This window comes from Cervus elaphus, chromosome 21 (genome assembly GCF_910594005.1).
Source record: "Cervus elaphus chromosome 21, mCerEla1.1, whole genome shotgun sequence".
NCBI lineage: Eukaryota > Metazoa > Chordata > Mammalia > Artiodactyla > Cervidae > Cervus > Cervus elaphus.
In genome coordinates this window covers 81,365,393-81,392,500 of record NC_057835.1, presented here as the reverse complement: position 1 = coordinate 81,392,500, position 27,108 = coordinate 81,365,393, and the positions used below count along the sequence as shown (strand labels likewise).

General features: G+C 38.7%; 1 protein-coding gene across 4 annotated transcripts in view; it reads left to right on the top strand.

Annotated features, from left to right (window-relative positions):
• Positions 1-27,108, top strand: part of TAF2 (TATA-box binding protein associated factor 2) — an 85,401-nt gene that overhangs the window by 23,221 nt on the left and 35,072 nt on the right. For 3 of the 4 annotated variants that reach the window (XM_043879113.1, XM_043879114.1, XM_043879112.1), the window contains exons 4-18: positions 943-1,061; positions 2,813-2,954; positions 4,153-4,384; positions 6,647-6,831; positions 7,802-7,915; positions 9,084-9,183; positions 11,556-11,641; positions 14,580-14,715; positions 17,197-17,351; positions 17,997-18,111; positions 18,480-18,589; positions 20,067-20,132; positions 21,477-21,729; positions 23,777-23,917; positions 26,409-26,519. In XM_043879113.1, the coding sequence (XP_043735048.1) occupies positions 943-1,061; positions 2,813-2,954; positions 4,153-4,384; positions 6,647-6,831; positions 7,802-7,915; positions 9,084-9,183; positions 11,556-11,641; positions 14,580-14,715; positions 17,197-17,351; positions 17,997-18,111; positions 18,480-18,589; positions 20,067-20,132; positions 21,477-21,729; positions 23,777-23,917; positions 26,409-26,519 (2,065 nt within the window). The remainder of the gene's footprint in view (positions 1-942; positions 1,062-2,812; positions 2,955-4,152; positions 4,385-6,646; positions 6,832-7,801; positions 7,916-9,083; positions 9,184-11,555; positions 11,642-14,579; positions 14,716-17,196; positions 17,352-17,996; positions 18,112-18,479; positions 18,590-20,066; positions 20,133-21,476; positions 21,730-23,776; positions 23,918-26,408; positions 26,520-27,108) is intronic. The other variant, XM_043879115.1, reaches the window with a different exon arrangement.

The window sequence follows — 27,108 nt, the reverse complement described above, 5'->3', positions numbered from 1 at the left end:
CCCCTGAAGGAGGGCATGGCCACCCACTCTAGTTGTTCTAGTCTGGAGAATCCCATGGACAGAGGAGCCTGACGGGCTGTGGGGTTGCGAAGAATGGGACACGGCTGAGCTACTAAGCCTGCCCATTAAAAGTCCCCTGCGTTCAGGGGACGTGCCAGTGAACCACACAGATGCTCCCTTCTTCACTGAGCTCGCACTGTTGTGTACTGTGGAGTGAGGAATTAATTCACATCCTGACTTGTTTTAAACATCTTGAATTTCTGTCAGATTATAAAGCTTGTTGAATCCATTCAAATTTTTGCCAGATAGCTAAAGAATTAATTATTTTTTCAATTCTACCTGTATTCTTTACATTTGTGTCAGGAAATTGTAGTGGCTTTGGTATTCTAAAATTAATGAAGGATGTGATAATCATAATAAACACATAGCATCAGTGAATAGACTATATATGCCACTGCATTTGTTGTTGTTCGGTCAGTCATGTCCAACTCTTTGTGACTGCATGCACTGCAGCATCCAGGCCTCCCTGTCCATCACCAACTCCCGAAGTCCACCCAAACTCATGACCATCGAGTCGGTGATGCCATCCAACCGTCTCATCTTCTATCATCCTCTTCTCCTGCCCTCAATCTTTCTCAGCACCAGAGTCTTTTCCAATGAGTCACCTCTTTGCATCAGGAGGCCAAAGTGTTGGAGCTTTAGCATCAGTCCTTTCAGTGGATATTCAGGGTTGATTTCCTTTAGGATTGACTGGTTTGGCCTTCTTGCCCAAGTTTTTGTCCTGGGCAGTAAATCTACAGTTAACTTGACTAAAAGGCATTCCTGCGATTTATGTAAGATGACATAATCCTTACAAACAAGTGGTGCCAAGTATTTAAGGAAACATTTGGTGAAATATGTGTCTTACTGTTGAGACTGGCTTTCTCTATTTCCCCTCCCCAGGAGAAACCTCAACTATTTCTCCAATGCTTATGCGGCTGCAGTTAGTGCCGTGGACCCTGATGCAGGGAACGGGGAGCTGTGCATCAAGGTTCCGTCAGAGTTGTGGAAACACGTCGACGGTAAAATATCAAGAACATATTGACTGTACAGTTAAATCATGTTGGATTCAGTAACTAAAAGCTTTTCATGAAAGTTTATGGTATTTAAGTTATAGTCAGTTGAAATATACAGGAGTTGGAAGCTTTTTTTCCTTAAAGATAACTGACTAATAGGAAAACAGCAATCAGGCGCTGTGACAAAAAGCAACTCATTTCAATGTAGATTTTAAAGTGAAAGTTTAAAAAAAACAAATGGATGGAATACTTTGTCAAGATTTGAGAACCCATGTGATATTAAGTCAGTTTAGAATCACAGAGTTTTGTGAAAGGAAGGATCCTAAAGAATCATCTTACTCAGTTTCCTCCTGTCGCAGAACAGTCTGATGTCTGAAGAGCGTGAGTGACCTGCTGAATGTGTCTGATGAGGAGAGGAGCCAAGGCTAGCGCCTGGGGTTTCTAACACCCACTCCGCACACTTTTATTATTTCTAAGTCTTTCTTTGCCTGTATAAAGTTACAGCGGTTTTAATTATTATACATGACTGCCTGCCTTTATTTTGCTGTATAAAATTAATCAAAACAAGGAAGTAAAGTACTTTGTTTTTTTTGCTTTTTTTTGCTTTTTTTGGATAGTTTATGTGTGTGTAGTGGGGGGAGGAGTTTATGTTTTAGAGATACTGTCTAGTTTAGGGGAAAGGCATGGAAGATCATCATTGTATATTCAGGGATTGGAAAAAGTCCATATTGTTGTCATGTTCTGGGGGAAATTAAAAGAAACATTTTTTTTTAGTCTTGTGAATGATGGATATGTGTGTGTGTGTGTTCAGTTGTGTACGACTCTTTACAACCCATGGACTGAGGTCCACCAAGCTCCTCTGTCTATGGGATTTTCCAAGCAAGAGTACTGGAGTGAGTTGCCCATTTGCTCCTCCCGGGAATCTTCCAGACCCAAGGACTGAACCTGACTGAACTGCGTCTCCTGCACTGGCAGGCGGATTCTTTACCACTGAGCCACCTAGGAAGCCCAGTCTTGGGAATGCAATGCATATTTATTGCTTAGAAATAAACCATAATGAATAATGCTGCATAATGTAAATTCTTGGGTAATCCTTCCCACCTACCCCACTCCCTGCTCCTACTCCTCAGAGTCACAAGTAGGATTAAAAGGATTTGTGGGAGTATAGTAAGTGAACAAACTTGAAAAGTAAGTTTTGAATGGGGTCTGGAAGGCCATAAGTGTCCTAGGTGGTAGTTTTGAACTTTTTTCTTTTGGCAGTATATCATTGTGAGAAATTGAGAAGAGAATATGGTATGATCTGTGTTTTGAGAGCCCACAGCTAGCAGTGACTAGAATTGAGTGGAGATAAGGACACCAATCCCTGGTGGCTCAGCTGGTAAAGAATCTGCCTGCAATGCGGGAGACCTGGGTTCCGTCCCTGGGTGGGGAAGATCCCCTGGAGGAGGGAACGGCAACCCACTCCAGTGTTCTGGCCTGGAGAATTCCATGGAGTATAGTCCCTGGGGTTGCAAAGAGTCAGACTCGACTGAGTGACTTTCACACTTGCGCTAGGACACCAGTACAAGCAGGTTGTTGAGCTCCTGTAGGCCAAGGGATGGTAAAAACCTGCATCAGGTTAAATAGTGTGGCTTTTTTAGGTGAAACTCAACCTTTGATTCCCACTTTATGTTCAGTGTAAGTCTTTACCCTTACTATGTCGACCACTGTTACCTAATATATATTTATATATCTGTGTGTTTATTTATTTGTTGCAGAGTTAAAGGTCCTAAAGATACACATCAATTTTTCTTTGGATCAGCCAAAAGGAGGTCTTCACTTTGTGGTACCCAGTGTAGAGGGAAGCATGGCTGAGAGAGGTGCTCACGTGTTCTCTTGTGGGTATCAGAACTCCACAAGGTAGATGACTCATTCTTATGTATTACAGTTGATTGCATTTTTTTCTATATATATATATATGCAATACAGGTATTTAGTGTCAGATGAGAAGTATGAACCTCATCCCCAGCTGCTTTTCCCTCTTCGGAATCTTGTTCCTTTAATCATTCCTCCTCAGTCCTGTCCTCCCTCCTCTCCTCTTCAAATCTGCTGTTCTAAAGTCATCTCAATTCTTTTATTTTTTAAACTTTTGTATTGAAGTAAAACAACATACAGAGAATTAATGAATTGTAAATAGAAAGCTTGGTACATTTTCAAGGTGAACAGCTTCCTGTAATTCACACTCACATCAAGAAAAAGAGCGGTAGCATTATCAGCATTGCAGAATCACCGCGTCTGCCCGCTTCCATTCACTGCTTCTCCTGGTTGCCTGAGAAATAACCTCCGTCCTGAGCTCCAAAATGCCATAGATTAGTTGCACCTAGTTTTGAACTTTATTAAGTGGAATCATATGTGTCATGCTCTTTATATCTGCCTTTCTCGTATAACTGTGGTAGTGAGATGTACCTTTATTGTTCCATGTAACTGTAGTTCATTCTCGTAGCTCTGTAGTTAACCACCTTATTTTGTTTTCTCTTCAGACTATTAACTCCTCCAAGCCAGGGATATTGTCTTATCCTTCTTTGTATTTCGGTAACAAGTACTGACCCTGGCACATAGTAAAACCTGATCTGAGTAGAACATTGAATAGAAATTTAATGTCTGGCTTTGTCGGCACTGTTTGAATTTATACAGTGCACCACGTATTCCAGAGAAGCAGTTTCCTGATGTATGGAATGGATTCTGAATATTGTATTTTTTAAAACTTTATTGTAAGCATTTTTTGTTCCTGAAAATGAATGCTACATAAAAACTGTGAATATACAAGTAAAAATTATTTTTAATTAAAAAATCAAATTCAGACTTGCTTACTTCTTTTCAGGGTTTAAACTGGAGGTACCACATGATATATTTTATTAATATTGCCAAGTAATGTTTGGAGACAGGGCTGTATCTTTAATCACATTCTTTCAGGTTGCTCAGTAAAAAGCATTATTGCACAGAGAGCTAAAGAAAATTTTTTTGTATGCATTCTGTAAATGTTAAAATACCTTTTATGTGGGAGGAACAATGTAGGTTACATTTTCAACGTTTTCTGTACTGTTGATCTTTTTTCTAGATTTTGGTTCCCATGTGTTGATTCATACTCTGAATTATGTACGTGGAAATTAGAGTTTACAGTGGATGCTGCCATGGTAGCAGTTTCCAATGGAGATTTGGTGGAGACCGTGTATACCCACGACATGAGGAAAAAGACCTTCCATTACATGCTTGCCATTCCGACATCTGCGTCAAACATCTCCTTGGCCATTGGACCTTTTGAAATCCTTGTAGATCCATATATGCATGAGGTGAACTGTGGCTTCTTGCTCCCTCCTCTCCTACTCTTTCAAGCTTGATCAGGAGAATGAGTAAAATATCAAGTTTTTCTTAATTCTTTTTTCAGCTATGAGAACTCTCACTAGAGAGAAAGGTTTTTTATTCTGAAGTGTGTAATGATATCAATTCTTTTTAAATTTTCGTAGTTTTTTCATCAGAGGGCTTGGTGTTCCAAAAGAGCTTCAAGTAACTTGGTTAGAATATTGGTCAGTTTCTATAACTGATTCTATTAAAGAACTATTATGAGTTTATGAATGTTCTGAATCCCTCTCCAGAGCCTGAAATATTGCAGTTTCAGAATTAAAAAGCAGGATTTATTCTCGTTTCAGCATGTGTAGAGAGAAGAGAAAGCCTAAGGCAGGCAGGACTGGAGCTCACTGAGGTTTTCCCCAGGCTCCTCCACATGTCTGATCCTAAGCCAGGGACCAGTCAACAAGCCCTGTCATAGTACTATTCGGCCTCCTTACGCATCACGTTTCTGTTGGGTATAAAGTGATTCATTGGTTATTGACCCGCATGGTCTCTCTGTTGGTTTAAAGCAACATTTGAATGAATCCCTTAATTCGCAAGGTTTGTAAACTCACTCATGGAAAATAGTCAAGATATTTTATGAATGGTTTGCTTTTGGTGTCTTAACAATGAATCTTAAAAGTGTATTCACTGATAAGATGCAGTGAATTTTACCATTTTTGGTAAATGATCAACTTTAAAATCAAAATTTGATTAGTACCTGCTTCATATTTTGGAAGATTTTTTTTTTTCCCACTGAGCCATTGAATGGGAGAAAGGTAAATATCAGTCAAGAAGTATTTTTCTTAAATACTTAGGGCCTGTGACTTAGTCTTTCTCTTTCAAATAAAATTTCTCTTGTATTATCAGTAGGCTTGCTATCATGTAGTTTTGTCTAAAAGTGAGTCTTTTTGATGAATAGTATTTTCTTTTTTGTTTGTGTACCAATAGGAGTGCTCATCACAGTGCAGTTTGGGCCCTGATCACTAGTAATCCATACATGCTCTTCCTTCACTTATGGCAGTCTCTAATCTGTTCTTTCATAATGTTGTTAGAAGAGTAGTTTTTTATTAAATGCTAAAAACTTTCCTTGCCTCCACATCCTGCAGTTATCAGATCTGTTTAGCATGGCTTTCAAGAGCATCTAGAATTTGACCCTAATATTCCTTTCTAGCTTTTTCCTCATTTCTTTTCTATTTATGTTTGTTCAACATAGTTTACTTATATTTTTTCCAGCCAAACCATATCTTTTCCTGTCTTTGACTTTGTTTGCAATGTCCTCTTTTCCTGTCCATACCTTTCAAACTTTTGTCCAGTTCAAAAAGATTAGCTCAGATTTAGTCGTCTTCATAAAACCTTTCTGAATCATTTTGGTCAGAGTGCCTGCATGCTCAGTTGCTTAGTCTTGTCCAGTTGTTTGTAAGCTCATGGACTGTAGCCCACCAGGCTTCTCTGTCCATGGGAGTCACTAGGCGAGAATCCTGGAGTGGGTTGCCATTCCCTCCTCCAGGGGATCTTTCTGATCCAGGGATCAAACCCACATCTCCTGTGTTGACAGGTGTTCTTTAGCACTGAGCCACCTGGGAAGCCTGCTGGTAGAGTGATGATGTCATTTTTGATGTTATTCTTATGGTACAGAATCACAATAAGGGACAGGGAAACAGTATGTGATGTATGCGTGTGTGTGTCCAAAATGGGATGCAGTGAAAGAAAGTCAGGATTATTATTTCTGTTGCTGGTATTTCTTATCTCCTCACTACCAATAAGCCTTCCTGAAGCTTTCATGTTGTTCTTTGTGTGTTCTGAAGATAGGCAACTTTTAATTATACAGGACAGTACTGTGATGTGCAGTGTTCACTAGGTTAGGTTTAGGAGTAAAAGGCAGGTTTATAGTAAGCCTTGGAAATTTAGATTATTTTTGTTCTGTATGCATATGCAGAAGAAACTTTTAATTTGTAACCAAAGTTATATTTTCATTGGATCTAAGCATTTCATAGACATAAAATCTACCATGAATTTAATTCTGATGCATTGACTATTTCATAAACATAATAACAGTAGTCACTAATTTCATACCAGTGTTTTATCTCAGTGCCATGGATTTGTTGGAAAAATGGGGGGAGGGGAGGGGCTTAAATGCTGCTTCATTTATAATTGAGATATTTAGGAAATTTAAGATGTAAGTTAACTCTTATTTAATGATCTTCCCTGCTTTTTGTTTTTAGGTTACTCATTTTTGTTTACCTCAGCTTCTTCCATTGCTTAAACATACCACATCATATCTTCATGAAGTTTTTGAATTTTATGAAGAAATTCTTACATGTCGATACCCATATTCCTGTTTTAAGACTGTATTCATTGATGAGGCTTATGTTGAAGTGGCTGCTTATGCTTCCATGAGCATTTTTAGGTCTGTATCCAAATTTGAAATGACTAAACTAGGTTCATGATGTGAAGGTTATTTATTTTATGATCATTTTTAAGATGCATTTTGAACTTTTCCCCTTCAATTTAGCTATGAATGACTTTGTAGAAATTCTGTGTTTTCAAAATTTTTAAATGTAGAAAAGCATAAAGAAAATTTCAAAATAGCCCAAAAGACTCATATTATCTTTATCCAGAATTATCTGCTACTAATACTTTACATCTTTGTTTTAGTCTCTTTTCTGCTTATGCACTTAAACAAATATACAAAGTACTATATGGATATTTAGTGAGGTTTTTGTCCTAGCACCGTATAAAAATTTACTAATATCATCAGAAATTTGTAAGTAAAAAAATAAGGAGGAAAAACTTTATTTTCTTTTTTCTCTTACCCACTTTATCTCCCTCCCTTCTTTTATTCCTTGAAAAGCTCCAAATTTGGAAGTTTTATGTCTCAGGATCAGTAATTTTTTTTTCTGGGTCTATTTTCTCTTCTGTAAAATGTACATAATAGTAGTGTTCCTGCATTCTTCAGAGTGGTTTGAAGATCTGATGGGTCAGTGTATTTGAAAGTAAATATTATAGGACAAAAAGTAGTATTGTTAGAAAAAGATTTTTGAAATGAGAAGACCCCCCCCCTTCGTAAAAGGACTAGTCTCTGATGAACATACCAATTTCTGATTGCTGCTGCAACTGCCTAGCCCCCAAAAAGAATATTTATATTTTTCATGGAAATCAGTGGGGAGCATTACAATCCTTACTTTAAACAAAATTATTAAAATATGGATTTCAGCTAAAATTTGAAAAGACGTGAAAGCTCTTGGGGAAAGTATTCTGGTTTTTCTCTGTTATATCTTAATTGAATTCCATCGTTTTAAAAGTGTGATTATTTTATCTTGATTGAGTATTTATTTATTTCTTGGTTATAATTACCTGTCTGCTCTTTGAAATTCCAGCACTAATTTGCTACACAGTGCTATGATCATAGATGAGACACCTTTGACCAGAAGGTGTTTAGCCCAGTCTTTGGCCCAGCAGTTTTTTGGATGTTTCATATCCAGAATGTCTTGGTGAGTAATTTCAAAGTTTACAACTCCTGAGAAGAATCAGAAGTTTATTTTTATTTTCTTTTCCTGCAGTGTAAGTTGAACTTTGTTCTAACTGCAGATAATTAACAGACACTATTCTGTATATGTTTAAAGAAAAGTAATGAGTATAAATTTCATCCTAAATTTTTGGCCATTCCCTCAAAATATCAGTATAATCAGTTCGATAATTTTCAATAAGAATAAGGTAAGAATTTTGATAGGAGCAGCTCCTTAAAGAGCTGAGTAAACACTGTAGATAGCAGGACTCGAACGCACAGAGAGCTGTAGTTGGGACTCTGATGTCAGTTCTCAGTTCACCTGGTGTTGTGTAGGGAAAACAGTGATCCTCTGCAGTACTGATGATGGGTAGGGATTTCCTGCTAGTGCCTAGTTTTGTACTAATTTACTTGAAAAATGTGAGAAATAAAATACTTTTTGTTTTCTTTCTGACTAACTTGAGGTAAATTTGAAGAAACAGACAAAATTCCCTTAAGATTATAATCTAGGATTATAACATATTGATAGTATGTAAGTCTTGATTTCTTTTTATTTTTCTTTCTGGAGGGTGAAGGGCAGAGGGTAAGGCCTCTTAATTTATAATTTCCTAAGGCACATAGTTTCGCTAAAGAATAGTCTCTGGAACATGTAGACAAAATGTTTGAATGAATGAATAGATAAACATAAGTATATACATGAATGAATGGTGTCATTGTCTTTCCTCTTAAGAAACTAAGAAGTAAGTGGTTAAACTTCAGGTCTTAGGCTACCGCTAACAATTATGCATGGGGCTGGCAGTACTAGAGTGTGGACTTTGCAGAACTGAGCCCTGTGGTCCTGGCTTCATGCCGTGGTTCCTCAGGAGTGGATGGCGTGGATAGACTTGGACCTGAGGGAGGAGCTCAGCCAGAGGAAGCACAGAGAGGAGCCTGGAGGCGGTGCAAGGGATGGGCAAGGAGGACGCAGCCAGAGGGAGAGGGAGAACCACATAGTCTAGTGACTTTTATTTCCTTTAAAAAGGCAGAGAAGTGCTTGCTATGCTTGTTCTGTTACCCTCTTGGCCTTATCTGAAGAATTCTTATTATTAAAATAATAAAGTTTATTATGTTTTATTTCTATTAAAATAAATAATGTTATTTGGCTTTTTGCTTAGGTCTGATGAATGGGTATTGAAAGGAATTTCTGGTTATATTTATGGTCTTTGGATGAAGAAAACTTTTGGGGTTAATGAATACCGCCACTGGATTAAAGAGGTAAAAGCATCTGGATCCATTTATCTATGTAGAAGTCAATAAGATGTGTTTGTGTTCTCCAGATTTTGCTTTATTTTTAGTAACTATAAAATACTTACTGTTAATTGAAAGCCCCTGATTTCTTCCGAAAAAAATGAGAATCGTTTTATAGAGACTTATCTATTTTATCTAGTTTCTGTTGCCATTGTTGGCCTCCAAAGACTTGCTAAGAATGAGAATATTTAAGCTCCTTAAATATCAATTCAGCTGTTAAATATATTCCTGCTCCTCATAGTAATGATTTTTAGTGTAATTCTGTGACTTTAACGTAACATCTAAGGGCTTCCCAGGTGGTGCTAGTGGTAAAGAATCCTCTTGCCAGTGCAGGAGACACACGTGAGCGGGTTCAACCCCTGGGCCAGGAAGGTCCCCTGAGGTGGAAGATGGCAGCCCACTCCAGTGTCCTTGCCTGAAGATTCCACGGACAGAGGAGCCGTGCTGTCTAAATTTGTCTAGACTTAGAACCCAGATTCTGGAGTCAGTTTGCTTTTCATTTTGCTTTTATTCACTTGCAGGCTTTATGATTTTGGTTAACCTTTCCAGGCCTCTTGTATCAGGAGTGTAAGTAGGAGTAGCATCTACGCCGTGGACAGGAACTAGAGGCATCGTACATGTGGTGTGTGTGGTACCCAGGTCACAGGACGCACTCACTGGACATTGGCTAGTCCTGCAACACATTTACCTTCTCTGTCATTTTCGCATCTTTTCCCATTATTTAAAGATTCTGGCCAAACAGAAAAAAATCAGTTGTATTTTGCCCAGCCCATTCTGTTCATGTACATTTTATTATCATGTTTATCTTCTCCCTTCTCAGTTGGAAAAATTTTAGCCTTTAATAGCCTCATTAAATATACCGTTTTTATCCTCCCCTTTTTTTCATTTTATATACCTTGGTCCTCTAAACCTAAACTCAAGTAAGTTAAAAAGTAATTGTAAAAAATTTCAAACACTGAGAATTATGAAAGAACCCATATATCTAGAACTGGACTAAAAAGTCCATTTTTTAGTTCAAAAACTATTAAGCAAGGGGGAAATGTGGCATACAGCATGTATGGTATTCCAGGTACTGTTAAGCAAACATTTTGTAAATAATAACCATCTTAAACCTGCTAACTGCTCTGTCATTATTTGCATTTACAGACAAGGAAACTGAGACAAAGAGAAGTTATTTGGCTAAAGTTACACAGCTAGTGAGCAGTGGAGCCAGGCTTCAAGCTGGCCTCCCGCCGCTGCCCTGCGGCCCCCGCCACTGCCCGCACTGCCCGTGCGCCCCCTGGGCCGCCACGGGCTCCCCCCGCTGCCCCGCGGCCTCCGCCACTGCCTGCAGTGCCCGCGCGCCCCCGCTGCCCCGCGGCCTCCGCCACTGCCCGCACTGCCCGTGCGCCCCCTGAGCCGCCACGGGCTCCCCCCGCTGCCCCGCGGCCTCCGCCACTGCCTGCAGTGCCCGCGCGCCCCCGCTGCCCTGCGGCCCCCGCCACTGCCCGCACTGCCCGTGCGCCCCCTCTGCCCCGCGGCCTCCGCCACTGCCCGCACTGCCCGTGCGCCCCCTCTGCCCCCGCGGCCCCCGCCACTGCCCGCACTGCCCGCGCGCCCCCCGCTGCCCCGCGGCCTCCGCCACTGCCCGCACTGCCCGTGCGCCCCCTCTGCCCCGCGGCCCCCGCCACTGCCCGCACTGCCCGCGCGCCCCCCGCTGCCCCGCGGCCCCCGCCACTGCCCGCACTGCCCGCGCGCCCCCCTCTGCCCCGCGGCCTCCGCCACTGCCCGCACTGCCCGCGCGCCCCCTCTGCCCCGCGGCCTCCGCCACTGCCCGCACTGCCCGCGCGCCCCCGCTGCCCCGCGGCCCCCGCCACTGCCCGCACTGCCCGTGCGCCCCCTGGGCCGCCAGGGGCTCTCAGCGCAGCTACAGTGTCTCTCGTTTCCACTGAGACTTGGACCTGTGTCATATTAGAGAAAAGTAGAGCTTTAAAATTGTGGATTCCTGACATAATTTTATCCCTATTTGTTTTTACTTGCTTAAATCCTCCCCCAGAAGCAAAATACAGAGAAGGAAGAGAGAAATTGGAGAACAGGTCAGAAAGGTTGGGAAGAACCAGCAGGAGAAGTTGCTGGGCTGCCGGCCATCCCTGAGGCCCACAGGAGAGACGGCTGCTTGGCCCCGTCACTCAGCCAGCTGTGTAGTCTGCCTTGTTTATGAGAGCATAACTACTCTCCAAATATATTTCATTTACTTTAGGAAATTTACATTCTGATTCCAGGAAATTAGAAATCACAGTTTAGTTCTAAAATTTAATATGTAAAATAATGTTGACTGGCCTCTGTTTTTATATCCTTAGGAGCTGGACAAAATAGTGGCATATGAACTGAAAACTGGTGGAGTTTTATTACATCCCATATTTGGTGGAGGAAAAGAGAAGGATAAGTATGTTTATTGTTCAGAGATGATATTACAAACCTTGCTTTATGAGATTAGTCTTACAATCACTTGTGTGTGTAATGAGGCTCATATAGGCCACAGAAGTAGTCCATCCTGAGACCACAGATACTGGTGATATTCTTATTACTCCTTTCACTACTGTTGCATGTGGTGGCTGTAGATGGATTTAAACATTCAAAAAAAACTTTAAAAAGGCAATGCTTTTTTTCTTTTTCATGTTAATTTCCTAATGCTAATATTAATATATCATACTGCTCTCATAGAAATTTAAAAATAATGGAACAAGTATTTTGCTTATGTATCACTGATTAATTTTTTAAGTCTAAGTAGATAGTATCATCATCAACACAGCCTACCTATACCTGTTTATCTAAATGGCCAACTATCTAGACACTTATTTACTCTTCCCTTTTATCTCCTTTTCTTTTTTCTGTTTCTTAAGTCACTGTAAAGGAAATAGCCATTTATAGCAACACAGTGGTGCTGGCAGGAATTTTTATTTGTCCTAGGATCCATAAATTCCCTAATGGAATATGAACTGAATTGGATGGGAAATTGTTTCTGTATTTCTACTAACCATTAACTGGAATTTTATGTTTCCTTTAATTATAAATGTAGATAACAGACAATGCTGTGACTTTGCCAATAGTAGAAATCATGGATGTCTTCCTATCATGTTTTAATTGTTAGCAGATATCTTGAGATCTGTTTTACACTCATTATGTTAGAATTTGCAACACTAGACCACTACTAGATCTTGTTATTTAATGTATTAGTAAACTAGCACATATATTGGTAATGTTGTAGTTTTAAAAAATATTTTGATAGCTGTATTTCATTATAATTGGTTTCCTTTGTAAACTTGTATATTTTCTGTGCATTTAAAGGCAGTTTTTCTCTTGTGGTCTGCAGGATTAATGAGGCTACCCAAGTGTCTAAAAGTACGACGAAGGTTAAGAAACTGCAGTTTGTTCACCAGTAGTCTTTTCTTTTGTTGAAGTGTGGTCACTGAGACACGATTAAGTCAGTGGGAAGGCATAGGAGTTTGGAGTTAGAGAAACTTGGATTTTTGTAGTTACTGATTTTTGTGAGCTAAGAAAATTGTATAGCCTTTCTAAGTGTGTGTGTATTTTAATGTGTCAAACAGTGATGATCTGCCCTAATCATACTGGTTGCAAGGGTTACTTGAGATGAAGCTTTAAACATAGTATGCACTCATTCAAATGTTAGCTCTTTTCACTTTCTTCTCTTGACTGCCTGCCCTTTGGCAGTTTCCCAGTGTGTGATTAGAGCCTCCCATTGTGTGCAAGTATTGTTCACACTGAATGTTTTTAGGTTGTTCTGCCCATTTATTTAGTTCTTTCTGTATGTTTGATTTTCAAAATTTATGTGTAAAAGTAACAGATGAATGCATGCTCTTTGAGGAGATTCAAAACAGTACAATTTATAAGCTTGTGGAATAAAAAGGAAAAGATCCTGCTTAGCCCTCTTTTACCACATCTCACTCCTACCACTTCCTCTCCTTGGAGATAACCGTGATTATAAATTTGGTATATTGTCCTCCAGACCTCTTTTTTTTTGGCTTTTATGTGTATATGGCAGTCACAAAGTATAATTTAATTATGCATATTACTGTATACTTTTCTTTTTTAAAAAATTTAATCATATCTATATTTTGGCAAGCACTCCATGGGGCTGTACATTAGCTTTTGTTGTTGTTGTTCAGTTGCTTAGTTGTGTTTGACTCTATGCGATCCTGTGGACTTTAACACACCAGGCTCAGTGGAGTTCTCCAAGGCAAGAATCCTGGACTGAGTTGCCATTTCCTTCTCCAGGGGATCTTCTGGACCAGGGATTGAACCCACTTTTCCTGCATTGGCAGGTGGATTTTTTCACCACTGAGCCACCTAGGAAGCCATACATGAATTTACTTTGTTCTGTTTGCATGCTGTATATAGTATTCCATGATACCTTGGAGTTTATGTAACCTTTTTCATATTGCTGTGCATAAGCTCAGAAGTACTAAGTGAAGTTTAAAAGTAATTTTTCAAATATCAATTTAGCAAATATTTAAAATTTCAATATGCTGTATTTTTTAAGGAAGTGTAATGACTATTCTTACATATTGATTGTGAGAGAATAATTTGGTAACACTAATTTTGAAGGGTAATTTGTTGGTACCAATCGAAATTCTAAAATGGGTAATTTTTAGATTCAGCTGTTCAATTTCTGCTATCATATAGAAATTATTCTTCTAGATATTTGCCATAGAGAAGTACATGCATATGTATTAAAAGATAGTCACTGTAGCATTATTTGAAATTGTAAAAAAGTGTAAACACTTCAAATTTTCATGTATGTCATAAATCTTTTCTGCCGACTGTGCCTTTCTTTTACTGATAATCTCTTTCATCATGTCAGAATTTTTCATTTTTACATGGTCAATCTGGTCTTTATGTCCTCTGGATTTTATATTTTTCCTTATGAAGATTTTTCCCATCCCAAAATTATGAAAAGAAAATTTTTTCCTTTATTTTTTTCTAGTACTTTTATCATTGTTTTTGTTTTAGATATATGATCCATCTTGAGTGGTTTTTTGTGTATGCTTTAACCTGGGGATGTTGATTGGAATTGCATTGATTGTATGAATGAATTTGAGAGCATTGAATTATTTACACTTGGTGTCTTCCTGCCTAGGAGATGTTTCCATTTATTCAAATTTTCCTTTATGTCCTTTCATAAAACTTTATAATTTATTTATAGTTAAGTTTATTTTTAGATGTTTCCTAGTCTTCGTTGGTCTCATACTAAGGAATTTCTCAGGTATTCCCATGAGGTTTTTGACTTAGTGTCTTGATGTAGCCATGAAATTTATTATTTACTTCATTCAGATTTGTTACACTAAGAAAATCTGTTTTCTTAGCCCAGCGTCCCATCTACACTTCTCCATAAAGCATCCACATACGCTCTCCTGGGAATACTACACTATGTTCCAGTGTAAAGCTCACCTTGTGATGAGACTGATTGAAAACAGGATCAGTATGGAGTTTATGTTGCAAGTAAGTATTAAAGAAGTGAATAATTGTAAAGAAAGATCTGTTCTATGTGCATATAGTCTGAATACTGTTTTGTAGACTAGGAATCAGGGCATGTGGCTTTATAGCTGAAGTTCAGTTACTAATTAGCTGTTTGTCTAGTAAGTAAACTGTTCTTTTTTTTTTTTTTAATTTATTTACTGAAGGATAATTGCTTTACAGAATTGTGTTGTTTTCTGTCAAACCTCAACATGAATCAGCCATAGATATATGCACGTCCCCTCCCTTGTGAACCTCCCTCCCACCTCCCTCCCCACCCCACCCTCTAGGTGACAGAGTTTCCTGAGCCACACAGCAGATTCCTGTTGGCTGTCTATCTTACACATGGTGATGTAAGTTTCCAGGTTACTCTCTCCATACAGCTCACCCTCTCCTCCCCTCTCCCCATGTCCATTAGTCTGTTCTCTATGTCTCTTTCTCATTGCTGTCCTGTAAATAAATTCTTCAGTACCATTTTTCTAGATTCCGTACATTCGCGATAGAATCCAAAGTTTATCTTTCTCTTTCTGACTTACTTCACTCTGTAAAATAGGTTCTGGGTTCATCCATCTCATTAGAACTGACTCAAAGGCATTCCTTTTTATGACCAAGTGATATTCCATTGTGTATATGTACCACGACTTCTTTATCCATTCATCTGTTGATGGACATCTAGGTTGCTTCCATGGTCTAGCTATCGTAAATAGTGCTGCAATGAACAATGGGATATACATGTCTCTTTCCATTTTGGTTTCCTCAGGGTGTATGCCTAGGAGTGGGATTGCTGGGTCATTTGGTAGTTTTATTCCTAGTTTTTTAAGGAATCCCCATACCATCTTCCATAGTGGCTGTATCAATTTACATTCCCACCAACACTGCAAGAGTGTTCCCTTTCGTCCAGACCCTCTGCAGCACTTATGAGGGCCATTCTGACCGGTGTGAGGTGATACCTCTTTGTAGTTTTGATGTGCATTTCTCTAATAATGAGCGATGTTGAGCATCTTTTCATGTGTTTGTTAGCCATCTGTATGTCTTGTTTGGAGAAATGTCTGTTTAGGTCTTTTTCCCACTTTTTGATTGGGTTGTTTGTTTTTCTGGTATTGAGTTGAATGAGCTGCTTGTATATTTTGGAAATTAATCCTTTGTCAGTTGTTTCATTTGCTATTAGTTTCTCCCATTCTGAGGGTTGTCTTTTCACCTTGCTTATAGTTTCCTGTGCTGTGCAAAAGCTTTTAAGTTTAATCAGGTCCCACTTGTTGACTTTTGTTTTTATTTCTACTACTCTAGGAGGTGGGTCATAGAGGATCTTGCTTTGATTTATGTCATAAAGTGTTCTGCCTATGTTTTCCTCTAAGAATTTTAGAGTTTCTGGTCTTCCATATAGGTCTTTAATCCATTTTGAGTTTATCTTTGTGTATGGTGTTAGGGAGTGTTCTAATTTCACTCTTTACATGTAGCTGCCCAGTTTTCCCAGCACCACTTACTGAAGAGGCTGGCTTTGGCCCATTGTATGTTCTTGCCTCCTTTGTCAAAGATAAGGTACCCATAGGTGCATGGGTTTGTTTCTGGGCTTTCTATCTTGTTCCTTTGGTCTGAATTTCTGGTTTTGTGCCAGTTAACCTATTCTTTTTGTTTGTGTTTCCCCAGATGTAGAGTGGGTATCAATACTTGATCCATGCAGTGCGGGGTTTTTATGAAGATAAGATTAAAGTGTGAGGTTAAAAGTAAAACCTAGTTATACTAGGATTTTGTGTTTGGCAGTATTTAGAATGTTAAAGAGGAAGATATTTTCAGCAGAAAAAAGCAGATTTATTCAAAAGATGTTTATTTTTCTGTTGCTAAGTTCTCCCTTATGTTTAAGCAAGTTTTGATGGAACTCATGGAGATGTTCTAGTTGAAATGATAGAAGCCACTTGTATTATAAATGCTTGGCCATTTTTTTTTTTCCATTGATGATATTCTTAGAGGTAAATGAAAAATAACTTTGTAGTAATCTTTTTGAAAAAGCATTTTAAATTTGCCTCAAAATTAAGTTTCTTGAATCCTCTATCCTTCACCTTGCCTTTGAAGAACAAGTATCAAGTGAGAGGTGGTCTGTAGAGAGCCAGTCTACTTCTTAGAGTGGTATAAATCCACATGAAGGCTCTCAGCTTCTTAAAGCTCATGGCACAGTGCACTATAGATGTATATTATTATCATTCCTAAAAACACAGTGTCATTGTCTGGCCAGGACATCATTAAAATTCAGTTATGTTTAGAAGAATAGTTTTGTAGTCTGGCTGTTTAAATCTTTTCATGCTTTACTGCTCATAGTTTTTAACTAAGACAGTCTATGAAGTAAGATGTGAAATTGTTGTCTTCTATGATTGTCTATAATAAACTTACATTGCAAAGTGGGAATAGTACAGAATTGAAAGCAATGTATAATTGTGTTACACAGACACACTAAATGATACTTTCTTACAGGTTTTCAATAAACTGCTAAGTTTGGCTAGTACTGCTTCATCTCAGAAGTTCCAGTCACATATGTGGAGTCAAATGTTGGTTTCCACATCTGGATTTTTGAAATCCATTTCGAATGTCTCTGGCAAAGACATCCAGCCTTTAATAAAGCAGTGGGTGTATCCTTTTCAGTAGTAGTTAAGTGAAGGAGGGAAGGTTATTTGTATAAGGGGAAGAAGGAAGAGCTCTGGGGGATAAAAGGAGGCAAATAATGGTAGATGTTACGAGGAACTGTAAATCATTTCCTCTGAGGTGCCAACTAGCCACTGAGGTGCACACATCCATGCACATCTGTATTCGTGAAGTTTAGCTTACTTTAAAGTACCTTTTAGTGTGTGAGTGCAGCAGTAGGCTTGGTGATGAGGGAGGTGAATGATCCACCAGACAGGCTTGTAGGGTCACTTGTAAGATGCAGTGGTCTGGTGGCTTTTAGATGTGACTGGGGATTGGCACAGCTTGCATGCTATCTTGAAACTTTTCGGTTGTTACATTTTTTCATTTCAAAGCACTTTATATTAATAACCCTGTAGAGTGGTTTTGCTTCTTTCAAAAAAACTTTTTTTGAAAGATCTTTTCTTTTAAATCTGGGAAAGCATTTTTCACAGGAATTTTGAATGCTTTGCCACCTGGTTTACAGTGGAGTATGCTCTTAAGCTTTGAACTGGTGGGAATGTGTTTGAAAATTATGATGACCCTAATGAATAATTTATTTTTTTTAGTACACGTTCATTCCAGTTTGCAAAGATTCCTTTACAGTTCTTCAGAGACCAGAGCGGAGTGGTAAAATTTTACGGAAGTTTTGCCTTTAATAGAAAGCGAAATGTCTTGGAATTGGAAATAAAACAAGATTATACATCTCCTGGAACCCAGAAATATGTGGTAAGTTTTTTTTCCAAAATGGCCTTTCTGCACCACTTTCTGCCCAGTTTAAATAAAGGAACAGCTTATGGGTGAGGAGCTGGTTGGAACTTTCATAAGGAGATTTCGTTTGCAAAGACTGAAATTGAGCAAACACCCAGTGTCAGTGACGGGAAGGAGGGCTTACTTAGAGAGGTCTTGGGGAGACAGTGTCTCCCAGTTCCCCTCCTCTGGCACCAGCTGCCCTTCTGAGTCTGCACATGCGAGTCTTATACAGTGTTGTTTAATATCTCGGTGAATGTTCCTTACATGTAAGAGCACACATGATTTGTTTTTGTTCTTTTTTCTTTTCCTAGCACTATCTTTGAACAGTGTGTTTCTTTTTAAAGGGACCACTTAAAGTGACAGTTCAGGAGTTAGACGGATCCTTCAATCACACATTGCAAATTGAAGAAAACAGTCTTAAGCACGATATACCTTGCCATTCCAAAAGCAGAAGGTAGGCACTGTCCACAATAAAAACCCTAATTTTTTAGGTAGAGGACATGTTATCTACTATCTTTTTCCCCCATTTTACTTCAAGTTAGTATTACCAGATTCTTTATCCACTTTCTGTTCTTGACAACATTTTTATCCTTAGAATTAAACAAGTAATTTTAAAATGAGAATCCTTATTTTGTAGGAACAGGGGGAGGTAGAATGGAAGTTTGAGTTTTGGGAGCCAGGAAAAATTCAGGACAGATTGCTCAGGGTTATTCTTACTAATCTCATTGGATTAATAGCTATAGAAAATTTGGGGGAAATGAACACTGACTCTGAAGAAAGGAGCTGAGTGCGTATGTCGTGAAGAAGCCCCTGTCTTCTCTTCCTGTGTCTACCCCGCCTTTTCTCCGTGTCGCTGTGACCTTAGGAACAACCCAGATGTCTTTCTAAGGCACATTGCCAGCAATAGTTCATCTTTTATTTAATATGCTTTTTCTTTACCACTTTTTTTTTTTTAACTCAGCACATACTCTGACTAGTGAAAAATGAGAACATTTTTATTCTTTGCTGGAGGAGTGTGTATCAATGTCAGAATTTTAGGAACAAAAGTTTTTTATTCATGACTGCACTTAGGTCATCTCAGACAAGCATGTCAGTTGATTTTGAGTCCTTTACAGAACTTGATTCTGAAGTCTCCCTGTAATCATTCTCTGTGAAAATTCTTTCTTAGTTCAAAGGAGATCCTTCTTCTTTTTGTTCTGTTCACCTTTGACATTGGGAGCATCTGATTGCTACCCTTTTCATCACAATTCCTTAGTTTTGTTTTCTCCGTAATAACAGCAGGTCATGAGGAACGCAAGAAGACTGTGCTCTCTCTTCCCATTTGTATTTGTCCTCACATGACCATGCATTTAGTGTAGTGTCCAGAAGATTTAATTATTCAGGAGTAACTTGCATGGAGGCAGTTGCTTTTGTTTTGGCTCATCATAAATCTTGTGCGTATTAACTAATTATGCATGTTAATTCATACTGTGAGGATGTTTTGTACTTAACTTCTTACTTCATTTCATATAGAGTAGCACCTTGCATGTATAGCACTTGTTCAGAATCATTCATTTCTCAGTTCAGGCCTGTGTTGTTTTTTTTTTAATAAAGCATTTCTTTATTGGTAGATCTCTTACCTTCTTGTATAAAATTTCCAGGTACTAGTTCTTTGAAATATGTATATGTTTTAAGTTGACTTTTAATTAGATATTTCTGACTTTTGTTAAACATTGATCAGGAAGACCTTTTAATATCATTTATTTCATCCTCTTCAGTTTCAAAGTAGATAGGTTTTGTTGTGTTTAAATTCCATTATATTTTCCATCTCTTCCTCCTTAGAATATCTTTCAACACTACATGCTATTCTTAATTTGAACTTCAGCTGCTCTTTACCTCTTGTCAAAATTGGAAATGTCAGAATTTTCTAACTTACTTTTCGTTAAATGTAGGAATAAGAAGAAAAAAATTCCACTGATGAATGGCGAAGAAGTTGACATGGATCTTTCTGCAATGGAGTAAGTTAGTTACTTAAATTCAAAGATACAATATTTTCTGCATTCTCATTTGTCTTGTAATATACGTCTAAAAGTATGTAAATGTTCTGAAATTGGTGCCGTTAAAACTTTCAAACGGCAAAAGAAACCTTACGTTGATAACAGATCAAACATAAAATTATAATTAATCAAAGAGAGAAAAGTAAATCTAGCCTGGTCCAGATAAAATTCAGAGGAAATAGCCTTGAATTAGCTTTCTTGCTTCACCTGTGGATTCTAGAGAAGTGCTTCTAAGCTGAAGTGCCTGTACAGTACTTGGGGATCTCCTTAGAATTTAGTTTCTGATCCAGCATTTCACTTATTGAGTCCTGACAGCTTGCATTTCCAGTAAACTGTCAGATGATACTGGTTTTCTTGGTTTTTGGACAGAGCCTCAGGGAACTGTGAGGCCTCCTTTGTTTGCAAAAAGCAATTTAAATATCATTGTAAATTTTTTGTGGTGACGTTTACTGATTGACAGCATTTTATTTTTAAATATAATGTAGCTCAAACTTTATTTTGCCCATCCATATTGTGCCTGTGTATTTTTTTTAATGCTTATGTATTTTATAAAAATATAAATGCTTTATAAAAATATAAAATATCTGTAATTGTTTACTAACTTGGGTACCAAATATCACTGCTGTTTATTACACAGCTTATATAATCTTTTCATATCAAGTGTTTCACCTATATTAGGTACCCAGTAGTATTTGTTGAATTGTATCAATATTTCAGGTGCTGTTCTTTTGTTGAAAGAGACTGGTTTTTTCAAAACTGTGTTTGTGACTTTGAGAACTACCTGAGGATAAATTTGTGCTGTGCCTCTGAACTATGATTTCAGGACTTTCTATTTGATAATGATCATCATGAGACTAGCATTTTTAAAAAATATTAAAAGTCAGTGAAACAAATTAATTTAGTAAATTAATAAGAAGTAAGTTCAGTCACAGATTGATTTCTAATAGAGTGGCGTTTGTAACGATTGTCAAGTGTTAAGCTTTAGAAAATGAAGAAATTTGGTCCTGTTTTCCCTTTTCACACTGTGTAGTCACTAATAAAGTCCCCAAATTATTTTTTCAGGTGGATTTTTTTGTTTCAGCAAGATTGATATAGGTTAGACATATAAAACTTGAAATTCATATTAGATATAATGAGAAAGTTGTCGGTGTGATTTAAAAAAAAAAACAACAAACGAATATAGTAAAACTCCAGGCAGTTTTGAGTACAGCATGGAGAAGACAATCCGGTTAATAAATGCTGTGTGTTTATTTTATAAATATATGAAGTGGAAAAGAAGGAAACGAGCCTGCTCTCTGCTTTCAGTGCCGACTCTCCTCTGCTGTGGATAAGGATCGACCCGGACATGGCGGTGCTGCGGAAGGTGGAGTTTGAGCAGGCGGACTTCATGTGGCAGTACCAGCTCCGCTACGAGAGGGACGTGGTCGCCCAGCAGGAGGCCATCTCGGCCTTGGAGAAGTTCCCCACGCCCGCGTCCCGGCTCGCCCTCACGGACATACTGGAGCAGGAGCAGTGTTTCTACCGAGTGAGGATGTCCGCCTGCTTCTGCCTTGCAAAGGTGACGTCATGTACAGTGCAAAGAAAATAAGATGGCTAGTGCGTTTAAAAAAACAACCCTGAAGAGATATTAAACTTCTCTGCAGTCTTTCATTTTACTTGGTGTGATTGGTCTCCTTTGCCACATTCTTTTTGAAGGAGTCTTTTGGGCCTAGAAAAGAGAACAACAGTCTCAAAGGCCCCTTGCTGAATCATCTAACTTCGGAGAAAACAAAGCATAACTTTAGTTCCATCCTGAGGCTCCAGGCCAGCTGCATCTATCTGGAACTTATCACCCCCTGTCCGGAAACCTACCACCCCCTACACCCACCCAGAAGACTTATCACCCCCTGCCCAACTACAAGTGTCATCTCAACAAAAGAATACTCAAAATATCCCACTTGATTGACATTTCCCTTATCGCTTCCACAAACCTCCCTATAAGTATGAAGCCTCCCTGATCCCTTTCGGCGCTCAGCCTGGTCATTAGGCCGACTGTCGCCCCGCCTTGCCTGAATAAAGGTAACCTACTTCTGTTGAGGTCGTCTTTCCTTTTCTGCCTCGCCGGAACTATGCCTTACACTTTTTTTTTTTTTTTTGCCTTACACTTTTAACAAGGCCGATTTGAAAGAAACATGTTTTGACCTGAAAATAAATTGTGCACTGAAGTTTTGTGACTGTCAAACTGAAAGATTTCAAAAGCAAAGAGTATTTTCCCCATTGTATTGAATTGCCCTGCACATTGTTAAAGCAAAAATGTAAGCAGTTCCTTGGTTTGAGGGATGTTTTACCTTATGGTACTTGAAATTCATTCATTCATTAATTTATCCCACTATGGTGATGATTTCTTGTTGGATAAAGCTTAGTATTCAGTATAGGGATATGGAATTTGAAATGATAGATTCTATCATTTAGCATTCTACAAAAGTTAATTTATTAAGAAAAGTAAATATTTTTCTTTAGATCCCCCCAAAAAGAAAAGAAACATTTGATGATAGAACAAATGAAAATCAAAAAGTGCTGACAGATATTTGACCAGAAATCCTGGGTTCCAGGTCTTTAAAAGCATCTTGATGATAAGTTCATTCCCAAGTATTGACTCTCTTGCTTTCCTCACTGCTATATCCACTTGTCCAGCATTTCAGCAGATGATAATGATTTATATTTGTTTCACCTTTAATGGTAAATAGTGAGTAGTTAGACCCCTTTATCTACTCAGATATATACGGGAAAATATGATTTTCTTTGATAATCATCTGCTGAGGGTGTAATTTTATTGCTTCTGTAAAGTTCTTGTAATTCTCACATGCTAAATCCTTAGCAAATCCGTAAAATTATAGCCTGTGTTATTTAAAGTTAATTATAATTTCATTCTTTTCAGCTATGGTTTTTATACACTATTAGCTTTCTTGGTGGCTCAGATGGTAAAGAATCCACCTGTAATGCAGGAGACCTGGGTTCAGTCCCTGGGTTGGGATGATCCCCTGGAGAAGGGTAAGGCTACGCACTCCAGGATTCTGGCCTGGAGAATTCCATGGACAGAGGAGCCTGGCAGGCTGCAGTCCATGGGGTCACAAAGAGTCAAATACGACTGAGCACCTTTCACTTTCAAAGTATCAATAACAAGATGTATTTTCTTTGTAATGTGTTCTTACAGATTTAAGTGGTAGGACTGTATTTGTCTTATTTTTCAGTTAGAATAGAGTTAAAAGCCTTATTTAAAGTGCATGGTGATGTTTCTATCTGATTAAAATATTAGAACTTATCTGCCTGAATGGACAAATTTAGAAGTCTTTGCAAACAAGATTTCTTAAAACATAAAAGGAATGCTCCAATTTAGAGATTAACTAATAGAAAATAGTTACACGCGTACATAGAATTTTAGGAGGGGTGAGTTTATGTATTTTCTTGGAAATGATAGTGAGACGCTGAAATATATTAAAGTTTTAAGAATTGAAATCCTTGGAAATGAATCCAGTATATTGATAACTTTCAGAAAGTTATTTTACTTATTTAAAAATACATTTGCCATGGTGACAGAAATTATTCCATTTTCTGATTATTTGCAGATTGCAAATTCAATGGTGAGCACATGGACAGGACCACCAGCCATGAAGTCGCTCTTCACTAGGATGTTTTGTTGTAAAACTTGTCCAAACATTGTGAAAACAAACAACTTTATGAGCTTTCAAAGTTACTTTCTACAGAAGGTACAGTTTCCCTTCTAGTTTTCTTATAATTATTTTATGCCAATATCAGTATGTATTCATTTACCTTGAGGACTCTTCAAATATTACTTTCCTACAGATTATTTTGTCTTTTTTCTCTTTTTGCTTCTAAAATACTTTCCAAAGTTTTGATTGTTCTTTGGTTTTATGAACTGTGTGCAAGTGACTCACTGTCCACATTAATACTGAAGTCAATAGAAATGGATGATTTGACTTTTTGGTTGGCTCCCTGGGGGACGGAGGTACCCGAAAGTCCTGATGGCTGTCCCTGTCGAGTGTGGACAGCATTTCTGGGTCAGAGACAATGCAGCACACAGCTCTGGTTTAGTCCTGGCTCTGCTACTCACTAGCAGTTTCCAAGAGGACAAGTCTTTCAACTCTAAGCCTTGGTTTAGTCATTTGTAAAGTTTATCTTTTTTAGAATTAAGTAATATCAAGCATGTGAAGGGTTTTACACTGTATTTTTATCACATAGTAAGTTGTTTATAAATGGTAATTTAAAAAGTGGTGGTGTGATGAAGTCACTGTTTAGGAAGCGGTGTGGGATTGGCGGGGTGGTCAGTATTTGGGCAACTTGGGAATCACTTGTAAAATATTTTGAGTAACTTAATAACGAAGGCAGAGGTTAGATTAACTAGATTGAACTAGAAGGAGGAGTAAAGTTGAGTATGAGAAAAGGAGACATGTTAAGGATGAAGCAAGGCTGAGAAAGGGCACTTCAGGTTTTATTTTGTGCAGAGGGAGAAAAGGCTTGAGGCATGTCTGGCACAAAGTGAAGAACCAGTGGGGCAGGTGAAGCGTCACGTGGAAGCAAGTAAATACAAAAAAGACAAGATAGAGCAAATTCTGAAGTTGTTAGTAGTGGGCAGGACATAGTTGGAAGGTCAATTTTAGAAAAGGTAAAAACATCCCATTTTCTGAGGCAGGTAGAAACCAGATTAAATGAAGTGGGAGGTGTTGAGGGGGGTGTTAAGCAAGGTGCAGTCTGTGTGTGAAGGAGGGAGGTGGGCAAGGGTCACTCGGCCGTGCTGAGGCCGCGCTGAGAGCGGGAGTCATGACTCCCCTACAGTGGATGTCGTCAGCAGAGCAGACTCAGAAGGCCTGGGTGTGAGGAAAGCCAGTGTTGGTGCCATCAAAGAAGTCTGAGGCGTCTGTTATCTTTAACAGCTGAGCCTTTCGTAGTCCTTGAACGTGTTGCTCAGCTCTTGTTATTGCCGTTTCACTAACGTGTGGCCTGGAAGCAAGCTAATTTCCGTGTCTTGTCGAGCATGTCCCCTTGGCTGTGCCCTTGTTCTTCCGTGGGCCTTGGGTCATTGTGCAGAGTGGGAGTTGTGACCCGTTAGGCAGGCAGTCATGAAATCAGTTTGTAAGTTTTTTTGTTTTTGTTTTTAAACAAAATAAAACAATAGGCAGTATCAGAATGCAACACATGTAATAAGGGTAGTTAAAAGTTGTTTTGGTTTTATTTTTTAGTTTGTATATGTGACTGTATGTGTGTGTTCAGTTGGGATATAAACATATTTCTTAGTGTGGTTTGCAGTCAAAAAAAATTGGAGAAGCCAGTGCTTTCAGACCAGTTCACCTTTCACATAATACTTGCAGTGCCAGAGAAAAGAATGAAGATTCATGCTTAAATTTAAGTCCTGTGTCTGTGAAACAGAATCTTTCCCTCAGTTCTTACAGCCTTGGTAACACCTGTTGGAACAGTGACCATCTGTTGCTTCTGCGCCTTCAACCTAGCAAAGGAGCCACGCTACGTTTCGTCTCCACCAGTTTAGAGGGTATAGTTATTTTGATCAGAAGAGAAAATAGTTCAAATCTCTCTGTACTGGGGACTGTGATGTCCATTGTCTGTGGTTCTATCTTGAGATGGAATAGCTTTGCTCTGCTTATTGTTCTGGTAGAGGTTACCTCTGTGGGTCAGGCTTCCACCTCCTTAGAAAACTTGTCTATGAAAATTTGAAAAGGGGGAAGTTGGATTTCAGGTAATTTACTGTTTTTCCTTAGGCTGAGAACAAGGTGGTACTGGAGAGTCTGTGTGTCTTGAGACTAGTAGTTGAATTCTCCTGTCTGCCATATGCCTCTAGCCACTGTATCTGTTAACCTTGAAAGTGGTGCTCAGCAAGCAGCTAGCTGAAATAAGCCCCCTTATAGGCAGTGGGGTACAGATCTGATGATGCTAAAGCCCATGCATCCCTTTTCCTCTGTAAATCACAGAGCTGCATTTGTGTGACGTGTCCCTCTTCCTGCAGGGGGGCTACCGAGTGCCTCCAGCTCTGCGGCTCTCCCCCGGGGCTCCTGCTTAGCTCTCTTGCTGGAGCGTTTGAGGCCTGTTCCCGCGGGAGGGGTAGGAGCCAGGGGGGCTGGGCGCCTGGACTCCCTCCAGATGCTGTCAGCCCCAGGGCAGCCCTTTCTCAGCATGCACTGCGTTGAATTATAGTGATGAAAATTGAAAACAAAATTTTTTTTCTAGACTATGCCAGTTGCAATGGCCTTATTGAGAGATGTTCACAACCTTTGTCCCAAAGAAGTCTTAACATTTATTTTAGACTTAATCAAGTACAATGACAACAGAAAAAATAAGGTACGTTACTTTAATGTTAATAAAACTAGCCAGTGATATTTTGTTTTCAAGAGAAATATTTAGACTATGAAATCATTGTTGTGTCCATGGGACTTGAAATTTCTAGAGATAGAAACATACAAATATGATTTATTATAATAACCAGATATCCGAAAACCAAGATTGGTTGATTTTTAAATGTTCCTTATACCTGTTATAATGTGGACAGAGTAGCACATCAAATTTTGGGAACTCAGCTGATGTTTGTTTTGGTGAAGTCTGACACCGCAGTTTCATTCTGGCTGCTTTTTTCTTCTATCAGAAAACAGCTACTCTTGGATAACCCGTTCGTTGATGAACTTGACTCTCTTCTTTTTTAACCATCATGTGTGTTCTATTCACAATTTAGTAAATAGCTATTGAATGCCATGCTTCAAAAGTTATTTCACCTTACTCATTATCATTCTAACAATCAGCAAGTGTTTTTGAGAATATATGCTATGCTAGGCAGTATACCATGTTAAATAGAAAAAGAAGTCATGGTAGTTGCCATCTCACATTTCGTTTAAACATATATTTGGTACTTCCCTGAAGGTCCAGTGGTTGATAC